The 12122-nt window shown below is 34.6% G+C and overlaps 1 protein-coding gene across 2 annotated transcripts in view; it reads left to right on the top strand.

Moving 5' to 3' along the window:
• LOC106877484 (next to BRCA1 gene 1 protein) overlaps positions 1-12122 on the top strand; it is a 58885-nt gene that overhangs the window by 46004 nt on the left and 759 nt on the right. For both annotated transcript variants that reach the window (XM_089349870.1, XM_089349871.1), the window contains 2 exons: positions 8610-8721; positions 12034-12122. The exon at positions 12034-12122 is cut by the window's right edge. In XM_089349870.1, coding sequence (XP_089205996.1) covers positions 8610-8721; positions 12034-12122 — 201 coding nt within the window. The remainder of the gene's footprint in view (positions 1-8609; positions 8722-12033) is intronic.

Here is a 12122-nt window from a genome sequence, read left to right as displayed (position 1 = left end):
GTCGTATGTCTATGCATGTATATATGTTTGTCCCCCTAGCATTGCTTGACAACCGATGCTGGTGTGTTTATGTCCCCGTAACTTAGCGGTTCGGCAAAAGAGACTGATAGAATAAGTACTAGGCTTACAAAGAATAAGTCCTGGGGTCGATTTGCTCGACTAAAGGCGGTGCTCCAGCATGGCCGCAGTCAAATGACTGAAACAAGTAAAAGAGTATGTATGTGTTGTATGTATGTACTTTATGTATGTATGTGTGTGTGTGTATCCGTGCACACTTGTATTTTGAATAGTAATGTTTGGGTATAATATATGTATGTATGTATGGTCTTCTGTTTAACAGTCAATATCAATTCTCATGTGTCACTGTAGGATAGGAATTCAATACAACAAAATACTTCTAGCTATACACTAAAACAATTTTTTTTTTAAAATTAAAACTGGATAAACCTCAACTAAGGTGGAATTGCTATCCGTTTGCTTTTCTTTAAAATTTTGTTTGTTAGCCCTGCTTGTCATAAGCTCAAAATTGTTTGAGATAAAGTCTAGAAGTATATTCCTAAATAGAATTATCAGAGACTGTGACTCTTAATTATTTAAATACTGGCAAAAAGGATTTCTTAATAAGTCTTGACATCCTTAGGTTCTTTTTCTCTTGCGTGAATATGTATGTATACATCAGTGTGTGTGTATATGAAAATTCTAACATAAACAGGAAAACAGAAGGCTCTGATGTTTCTTCCAATGTGCCTTCATATATATATTTATATGATTTTTATATGCATATATAAAAACCTTATCTAATCAATGACAATCATTTTAATAATTATTATTAGATGTGATTTATAATCCCAAAATACAATTGTAGAAACTGTCTTCTGTGTGCAATTGTAGGATAATATCTAGTTTGAGTTCAAGTTTATATCTGAGGCTCTGTTTGAGAATTATAGATTCTGATTCTGATTGAATATTCTTATGATCAACAGCATTTTAACCATGATCCTTTTCTCATTTTGTTTTTGTGCATAACATGTCTAAAACTGCACTATCCAGTATGCCTTCCTTTTTAAGATAACATGTAATTTTAGGATTTGGTTTCCATTTCTGTCAGCTTGTGTAATTTCAGAGATCTCTTTCTCTAACGTACATTTGATTTCAAATGCCTCAGGCATGGCATGACGTTTAAGTATTTCTAACTCTCTCTACCTTTATCAGTAACAAGGTTATCAGGCAAGTAACCTTTAAGTTAAACCAACAGTAAAAAAGATTGAACTGTTTTTACATGGAAGTCTCTCAGAGTTCATGTTGTTTTGCCTCCTGTCAGTTTGAATTGAGTTGGCCTAATTTCTTGATCAGTGAAATTGTGTTAGATTATTTTAAAAACATATTGTCAAGGTCTTATGGTCTGTTCTCCATGTTCCTTAAGTTTTTGTTTCTAGTTCTTTCTATTTCTAAGTAACCAATTTTGTTTTTGTTTAAACTTACTTGTAGATTTATAAAGAACTGCTTTTGAAATTGTTGATGGTAACTAAATAGAATATAGAGTGAGATGCACTCTATAATTTTTATGATTGAAATCTCTAACACTTTTTGTAATATTATGTATGATGACTTATTTTCTTTTTTTTGTGTTCATTTCCATTTTTCTAACTGATTTTATGATAAAATCAGAAAGAGATATTTTTGACTAATTATGTTTTGGTTAGTATTGGATTGTCTTGTGTTATATATTCTGGCTCTTTTACTTTCTGAGTTCAAATCCTGCTAATGTCAACTTCACTTTTCAGTGTTTAGGAGTCAGTCAAGTATTGGGAGTCATTGTATTCAACTAACCCCTTCTCTACTCCAAAACTGTTGACCTTGTACCTAGAAAAGAAACTGCTATCAATGCTAATGCTGACAAGGTGATGTGGATTGATAGGAATGTTTCTGAATAGCTGAAAGAAAAGTAAAAGTAATTGTATAGCTTGCTTTTATTGCTCTTTCTGTTAACTCAATAAAAATAAACTTTAGTGTTTCCTCACACCTCCCCAAATACTGACTAATAGACACAAACCTTGCAAAATCTCAATTCAAGTTAACTGAAGTTCAGAAGAAACATTTTGAATCCCTCGATTCAATATTTTGCACTTAATGATTCCAGTGAGCTTGCTTTCAACTTTTTAATTTTCTTCCTTTCGTTACATTTAGCTAGTTATACACTAGAAACTGTTACTCTGATGTTCAGTATTCATTTCTGAAAAGACATAGAAAAAAAAGAAAGAAAAAGCTTAGAAATTTGAAACTATCAATGAATTAGTAGCAGGATTTAAGTGGTTTTTCATTTCTTGGTATCCTCTTGAATGATGATACTCTTATAACTTCTAATTTGTTTTGAAGTTGTACATGTTAGATGATTTGATTGGATATTGTGTGTTGGAACTGAAACAATTCTATCTTGGATGAATCATGTTAGACATTTAAAATACACGTTTTATAAGAACAAGTGTAAAATAAGACATGACCCCCATCACCAAGTACTTTTTATGTAAACTATTAATCCATTAATCTATTTTTACTATGCAGTTTTTTTGGAAGCAAAGATATATATTGTTAGCATTTACTATAAAAGAAACCTGTCTCTTCTCTTCTTATTTTAAGCTGTAAAGAAAAAGCCCTAAAAATATCTGAATAAAGTTTTACTCCCTTTTAAAATGTGTTTTGGTTATGGATATATATTAAGAATTTCTAGGTTGTGATTTTTACAGGAGTTTCATTAATAGCTCATCATTATTACCACCAACTTTACTTACACCAATTCTTTATAATAATTGTGGGCTAAACACATTATGCCTTTTGTTCAGAGTTTTCTCCTTGAAATTCCCTTCTAGTTCTTGTTTTGTAGAACTTGGAGTTAACCGCTTATATATGAAGTACATTATAATAGCAGTTAGTGAAAATTAGTCCACCTTTGTATGTGTTTGTGTGAGATAAATTGGAAGTACTTCTTTCAAGCATGTGTTGAAATTATGATTATAATTTTTATTTAGAAAATTCCCACTTCTGAGTTTAGATTTTCAAGTCTATGTACCTCCTTATTATACTGTTAAAACTACAAGAATTTTCCAAAATCTCTACATTTGTAATATTAATCACATAGTTGTGACCATTTGGAACATTTTTTTAATCAATTAAAATTGTTACGCCCAAGTACAATTCGATTCAAATATATACAACATAGAGATATACTTAGCTAATAACTTTTCCAGTGGTTCAATATCTAGAAAAAAATAGGCAAAATCAAAAATATAGATCTAGACCAAATATTGCTTGCTTTTAATATAACCTTGGGCATTTAATATAAAAATCTTAATTTTCAGGCCTCTGTTCCAACATTTTGGCCATGACTGTAAATCTAAAACTTGGTTTCATGTGTTCTTTATTATTCTGGCTTCATTGCACTTCAAATGTTGGTGCTTGCTTGGCAGTTTCAAACACATTTCTTCATGGTCAACATATGTAAAGGTCATACATGAAGCTGCTGCTTTGACAAAGCTCCAAACAATAAAAATTGTTTGCATTAAGAAAGCCTCCATAATGTATCCTCCTACATCATGTATAAATAATTTTGTGGAGGATGTTAGATCTATTTATGAGTGTTTTCTTATTTAGATTTTTGTTTAAGAAGTATGTGTGTATAGTATCCAGCTAACTGAGCTACATCTGTTGAGACTTGTGCAGGTTGAGTTGATACAAACCATATTCCAACTTTGGCAATGGTCATATGGTTAAATACATTCATTAATTATTCTCATGTGGCACTTCTGGGATAATAAACACACATATACATACCCACCCACATAGATAAAAATTACCACTCTTGAAAACTTGAAGAAATTGTAATAGTACTTACACTGTGTGTATGTATGAGAGGGTATTTGTTTTTCTCAAAAAAAAAAAAAAATCATAACCAACAAAGAATATTACTTTAGTTACATTTCAAAAGTCTGTCATATGGTCATTGCTGCTATATAATTTTCTATGCTTGTGACATGAACTAATTCATTTTGCTATTTTAAATGCTATATTTTAAGTTTCTCCCAAACAATGGAAAAAAACTCATTTGAGTTGTTTTGTTATTCAAGTCTACATTTCAAAGGAATCTTGTATACATTTGATATTTTCGGTTAACAAGTACAAAGAATAGATGTTATTTTACGCATTTCTTCATCTACAGATGCCTTTTATTTCCTGTGTAGGATTTAACAGGTTGAAATTTGTGTAATACTAATGTTTCTACCACTCCCAACTCCCACCACCTTTACCAAAATGATTTGAACTGAGAATCAGCCAATGCTTGTAGGCTTACTTTGCAGAGAAATTTATGCTGCACCATCTAGTCAATACACAAAAGCTTTGTGCGTTATATACATACATATATATATATATTAGTTTTACTTTCATTTCTCCATGCTATATATGTATATATAAGCAGGCATGCATATATCACCGATTGAGTTAGGGATATCACCAGAAGACCCTGCAGGTACAACTGAAGGATTTTGTGAAAGAACACCTCAAGAGTTGTTTGTTGTGCCTTTCACCCAGAACAACAGGAAACTTGTCTGTCTGACAAAACATGTAAATTTTTACTGCTTCTAGTGATAAGCAACATGTTCCTTATGGCAACTGTTTATATAGGCAAGTACCTGCAGCTTGAGAGTACACAGTATTTTTACCATGAGCAAAGATGCAGTACTAATGAGGTGTGGGGGGGGGGGGACTGTTGGCGATGCTGCCTGACAACCAACTGTGAATTTCTCTCACACACACTTAACTGCAAAAATTTGGTTTTATGATGATCATAATTCTTTTTCCTGATGTGTATTAGAAATGTGTCATGTTCTCAACTGGCTGTTAAAACCAGTTTGTCGTGCTGGACCATACATTGTCAAAGAACATAGTGTGTGTGTGTTTAGTTATATTTTATGGATTTAATGTTTTAGAAAAGAAATTCTACTTTCACTAATTCAAAAGCTCATCTGAAACTCAGATTTGTTGACTCAGAAAAAGCAGGGTCTTCTTGTTAAAACATCAAATATCATCATCATCATCGTCATCGTTTAACGTCCGCTTTCCATGCTAGCATGGGTTGGACGATTTGACTGAGGACTGGTGAAACCAGAAGGCTGCACCAGGCTCCAGTCTGATTTGGCAGAGTTTCTACAGCTAGATGCCCTTCCTAACGCCAACCACTCAGAGAGTGTAGTGGGTGCTTTTTACGTGCCACCGGCACGAAGGCCAGTCAGGCGGTACTGGCAATGGCCACGCTCAAAATGGTGTATTTTATGTGCCACCCGCACAAGAGCCAGTCCAGGGGCACTGGCAACGATCTCGCTCGAAAGTCCTTACACATGCTGCGGGCACAAGTGCCAGAAAGGCGACGCTGGGCACAGGTGCCATCACAATTTCGCTTGTGCCATCTTTAACTTATATAGTGTCCTCATTGATTTTTGATTCAAGAATTATATATATATATATATATATATAATGTTCTTAAATATGAATATTGTTGATAGTGACTTTGAAGTTTTGGATAGTTGAAACCATCACCAGACTGCAGTCCAATGATGGGTTAACTGACTGAAACTTCATCACTATTAAGAATAGACCTGTACTCTACAGATGTATAGAGTAACCCCTCAGATTAATGTAAAATTTTTTTCACTATCACTAAACATAAAAAAGAACACACACACACACACACATATATATATATAGAGAGAGTATCTAGGCATAAAAACTATTCAAGCTCTATGTGATCCTCATCCAATCTGTTTCAGCATGTAAGATATATTGAATAATGATATCTATCAAATTAAGTTGAACAATGATATGTGATAGGAAAGTTTTTCTTTTTTATCTAACCAACTCTGTCAGCTGTTTTCTACTTCCTATTTTTGAGCTATTATACTTCTATTTTTAAGACATGAATACAAAGGGTTGATGAAATTGTTAAGAGCATCAGAAAAATGCTTTGGGTTATTTATTCCAGCTCTTTACATACTGGGTTCAAATCCTACTGTGAACAAGTTTGCATTTTATTCACATAAGATAAAGTACCAGTCAAATACTGGGGTCAATGGAACTGACTAACAGATTCTCCTTAACATATGTTGGCTTTATTTACATTTGACGGATATTTGTCCTCATCTTGTTTGTTGTTAACACAACGTTCCGGCTGATATACCCTCCAGCCTCCATCAGGTGTCTTAGGGAAATTTCGAACCTGGGTCCTCATTCCTAAGATATTTTTTGATATTATTACTATTATTCAGGTCACTGCTTGGAATTGAACTCGGAATCTTGGGGTTAGTAGCCTGCGCTCTTAACCACTATGCCATAAATCTAATATTTTCCTATCCTTCCTTAATACCAGTTCCCATATGCTACTCATATCTGCACTTGGTCTGCTTAGGAGGTTGTTGTTTCCAGTGGTGTTCTCTGTCTATTATTTTAACTTCATCCCACAGGGGGAGGTGGTCTCCATTTTTCCTTACATGATCAGCTATACACGATTTATCAATATCTCCTTGTGTCACAACTTTGCGATGTTCGTCTACCCTTATTTTGAGGGGGCGGCATGTTTTGCCTTTGTATAACCTACCACAGTTGCACGGGATGGAATACACGCAGTCTTTGGTCATATTCTCTTCTATTGGTGGTTTTACTCGAAGGAGACATTTGCGAAGTGTTGTATTACTCTTGAATACTGTCCTGATGTCATATGGGCCGCATATCTTTTGTATCTTTTTGGAGAGGCCCTTCACATAGGGTAGACAGACAGTGGACAGTTTATTGGCTTCATCCTCTCTCTACTTTATAATTGGAGTGGTTAGTATACTTTTGGGTTAGTTGTTGCTTAACAGATTGTTACTGAGCTTGATCATTTCTTCGTGGTGGGTATCACGATCGCTACTTATATTCTTTGCTCGATGTTTTAGGCACTGAGCAATCCCTTTCTTTACACTGTATGGACGGTGGGAATTGCAGTTGAGGTATCGTCCAGTAAAGGTCAGCTTGCGGTATACGGATGTCCTGAATCCATACTTGGTGTGTGTTATTAATACGTCCAGGAATGCTAGCTGATTGTCTTTTTTCATTGTGAACTGTATGGATAACTTTATTGAGTTCACATGATCTAACAGCTCTTGGACATTTTCCTGGTGGGGCCAGAGTATAAAGGTGTCAACATATCACAGCCATAGGGTTGGTTTCAGTGGTTTGATCTTAAAGCCAATTTCTCAAAGTATTCCATGTATATATTGGCTATTAATGGTGATAATGGCAAACCCATAGCTAAATCCTCTTCTTGTCGATGTATATCAGTGTCCATACTGAAGTAGGTAGTTTCTACACAGAAAGTCAACATTTCCATCAAGTTTTTTATTGGTATACTAGTGCGTTCTTTTAGATAGGTGTCTGTCACTAGTTTTTCTTGAATCACTGATAGTGCTTCACCAGTTGGGACTTTGCTGAAGAGACTTATCACATCTAGACTCACCATCTGGTTGGATTCAATGGGGGTATCTTTGATCAATTCTGTGAAGTGGGTGGAATTCTTCATGTACGATGTTGACTTTCCTGCTAATGGACTGATTATATCCACAAGGAAGTGGCTCAGTGGATTACATGAACCTCCCAAGCTCTCTATAGGTCTTAATGGAATACCATCCTTGTGAAATGTAAATAATGTATATAATTCCTCATCTCTTAACCCTTTAGTGTTTAGATTATTTTGTCAAATGTAATATTTATTTATTCACATTGTTTTTAATTAATTGTGCCTTGTCTCATAGCTTCAAGATTTTGATGATATGATTATTTATCTTTAGAATGACAGTGTTGGGTAGGTGTGAGAGGCTGAATCTCATAAGTTTGAACATAAAACAAGGATAATATTCTGGCCATATATAGCCAGTTTAAACACTAAAGGGTTAAATATAGAACTGTATTATATATTGGCCTTGTTCCTAAATTAGAAACCATTATGAAGATTCATGAGTTCAAATGCCACTGAGGTCAACTTTGCCTTTTGTCCTTTCAGGGTCAATAAAATAACGTACCAATTAAGCACTGGAGTTGATGTAATTCGCTAACCCTCCAAATTTCAGGCCCAAAGAATTTTGGGGGAATAAATCTAGAACATCATATTACAAATTCTATTTTCTCTTTCTCATTGTCTACAAATCAAATCCACAAAGGATTGTATTTTTACTATGTTAATTTGCTTCAACCATATAGCTGTGACCATATTGGACCAAACTTGAATTGTTTTCTTTTATTCTACTGATTTACATTTATTATTATTATTATTAAGGCAATGAGATGGCATTTTGCTTAGTAGCGTTTTGTCTATCTTTATGTTCCGAGTTTAAATTCTGCCGAGGTCGACTTTCATCCTTTCAGGATCGATAAATTAAGTACCAGTTGAATACTGGGTTGATGTATTGACTAGCACCTTTCCTGAAAAATTTCAGGCCTTGTGCCTATAGGAGAAAAGATTATTATTATTTTTTTTTTTTGAGTTATTCAACATCTTGCAAGTTGTATCATTCTCTCTATTATTGCAGCCCAATTTTTCTTCCCAACCCACTAACCACAATGGCAGTACACGTTGCATCGAAAGTAGTACATGCATATTCTACTGCTAAAGATGCATTTTATTCTCTCCAAGCAAAGCCTGTGAGTATTTTTTATTATTATTCAACTCTTGTTTTAAATTCTTCATCAAAAATAGAAAGTTTAATGATTAAGTTCTTATGTATAAACAGATGCATCATTATGTGTGTGTGTGTATATATATATATATATATATATATATATATATATATATATATGCAGACACTCATATCCATTCACATAAATAAATCCACTCACACATGTTCAGATATACACACATCACATCTATGGGTGCAATTATGATGAAGTGATTAAGAAGTTCACTTTTGCAGTTATGAACTGCCTCTCAAGTTACTATAACTCTGGGTCAAACCAAATCTTGAATGAAATGGGCTGGCTAAAACTGTGTGGAATCTGGTCAGATGGGCTGTAAAAGCTGTGGTTTAAATGGTCAGCCTTGCTACTCTTTGTTATGCTGATTCTACCTAAAGATTTGAGTTAAAGCTACATGTGTGTGGAATATACTGTATTTTAACAAACAACTGGAATACTTATTAAAACTAGAAAATCTATTTTATATCCCTCACACACACTCATCATGCATGATATATCTATCTATATAAATGATGAAACAATTATCATATACATTGATCATTTATAAACAGATATATACATGGATTTATAATCTCATTTTATGTCCATTTTTCCATGTTGGCATGTGTTGGACACATGCATCATACCACTTGTTATAGTCCTTTACTATCTCACAAAAACAACAGAAAAAGATAGGCATATTTGTTGCACTAGAGCAGTGTTCTACAACCTTTTTCATTTGTGGTAGACTTATATTCTTTTCAAAATTTGGCAGCAGACCTGAACTAAAAATATAGGGGGGAAAAATTATATTCAGGTTACAGTGGCACACCAGTGCACCACAGCATACTGGTTGCAGAGCACTGCACTAGAGAAATATTTGCCGATGCATGTAAAGGTCTCCTCTATTCAACATAATCACTGTTTCTTCTTTCCTTCAATTTGCATAAATATATATACACACCCCTAAGCGAAGCCATAGAAAAGTGGATACAAAATAATGACATACACACTCTTCGTATATTATTGAAAACACCATTATATTTCGGTGTTATTAGAAATGTTTCATATTTCTTTATCACTCCTTTGTCCAGTTCAAAGAAAAATTGAAGAAAAAATATTGTAGGTCCTTCATCATTTCAAGACCTGCTTGTTATCTTTTGGAAGAAATGGTTGTTATATTTTTATTCTAGGCAATAATCATTTGAATATTTGTATTCCAAAGTCTTGAAAATATCAACAGACTAGGAAATTTGCTGTTTCAGAGAAAAATGAAGAACTAATTAAGAAAATTCTTCATGAAATATTAAAATCTGAAATATAGTCATATCTCTTAAAATATATGTTTGAGAGAAAAGCTGCTCTTCAAATGTATAGTGCATAGTGTAATGGTTGTTTAAAGTTGTCAAATATAGGGCTCATGGACTGGATATAGCCTTTAGTAGTGTTTAGAGCAGGCCTGGCCAACTCGAATTACATTGTGGGTCACTTTAAATTGCAGAAAGATTTTTGAGGGCTGCTTGTATACTTTATGTACTAATAGTCAAATAATCAAATTACAGAATCAAGAAATTTTCATATTTTTCATTTGTTTAAAATTATAAAATTGTAGGCTATTGCTTTATAGTCACTTATAAAATTTTAAATTTATTTTGAAACAAATGTTTTATACATCATCATTTTCATTTAACATCCGCTTTCCATGCTAGCGTGCGTTGGACGATTTAAATGGGGACTGGTGAACCAGATGGCTATACCAGACTCCAATCTGATTTGGCAGAGTTTCTACAGCTGGATGCCCTTCCTAACGCCAACCACTCTGAGAGTGTAGTGGGTGCTTTTTACATGCCACCGGCACGAGGGCCAAAACACAATAAAGAGGTCACCCATTTCAAGAAAGTATCAAGCAGGCTGCAAGATAAAAGTCTGTGGGCCACAAGTTGGCCAGCCCTGGTTTAGAGCATATTCTCATTGATCTGATACATAGCTTTCTTTGTAATCTTGGATTGTGGCGATGCAGGAGCATAACTTTGAAGAATTTAGTCTAGCAATTGACCCCGGTATTTATTCTTATGTCTAGTATTTCTCTATTGGTCTCTTTTGTTGAACTGCTAAGTTACAGGAGCATAAACAAACCAACACTGATTATCAAGTGGTGGTGGTGACAAATGCACACAAGACGGGCTTCCACACAGTTTCTGTCTACCAAACTCACTCACAAAGCATTGGCTTCACCTGGAACTGTAGTAGAAGGCACTTGCTCAAAGTGCCACACATTGAGACTGAACCTGAAACCATGTGGTCGTAAAGCAAATGGTTTCTGAAGAGGAGGGTAAAACTAGATGAAATAGTTCAGATATGTTGCAGATTTTGTTGTTAGCTTATTGTGTAAAATACAAAAGTATTTTCAGAACAAATTCCTTTAAATGTTACATAACACTTATTTGTTTCAGAACGTTAAAATGAAATAAGTGAATAATACTATTCTATATTTTTGAGATGAGGAATTATGTACATTATTTACAATCGACGGATAGGTGTCCTCATCATGTTTGTTGTTATCACAACATTTCAGCTGATGTATTCTCCAGCCTTCATCAGGTGTTCTGGTGGAATTTCGAATCCAACCCTTTATTTGACTAATGGGGTACACTGTTCTCAATCCTAAAGTATGTTGCTGATGTTATTTTTCAAGTCCCTGCCTGGGATTGAACTTATAATCTGAGGGTTAGTAGTCCACGCTCTTATCCACTATGCTAATATGCCTGTAGTGGATAAGAGCACGGGCTACTAACCCTCAGATTCTAAAGTTAAATCCCAGGTAGGGACTTGAAAAATATCAACAGTAAATAACAGGAATTGTGGAGGCGCGTGGCTTAGTGGTTAGAGTATCAGCATCATGATCGTAAGATTGTGGTTTCGATTCCTGGACCGGGCGACGCGTTGTGTTCTTGAGTAAAACACTTCATTTCACGTTGCTCCAGTCCACTCAGCTGGCAAAAATGAGTAACGCTGCAATGGATTGGCGTCCCGTCCAGCTGGGGAACACATACGCCATTGAAACTGGGAAACCGGGCCCATGAGCCTGGCTAGGCTTTAAAAAGGGCGCATTTATTATTTTCATTTAAATAACAGGAATGAGAACAGTGTTTCCCATCAGTCAAAGGGTTGGGTTCAAATTTCCACCAGAACAAAATGAGAATATTGATCCGTCCATTTGAAATGTCAGAAATAAAATGTGGCAAAAAAAACTTGCTATTGATTTTTGTTATTTCTCTGCAGGTTGATGGTGTAATTCAACAAGGACACTCTAATATGGCAAACAATTCTGCCTGGTCTCCGTCTATTGGTTGTGAGAAGCATGCTACTAA

This window comes from Octopus bimaculoides, chromosome 3 (genome assembly GCF_046866305.1).
Source record: "Octopus bimaculoides isolate indiv1 chromosome 3, ASM4686630v1, whole genome shotgun sequence".
NCBI classification, from domain to species: domain Eukaryota; kingdom Metazoa; phylum Mollusca; class Cephalopoda; order Octopoda; family Octopodidae; genus Octopus; species Octopus bimaculoides.
The sequence above is the reverse complement of the archived record's forward strand: the minus strand, read 5'-3'. Positions and strand labels throughout refer to the sequence as shown.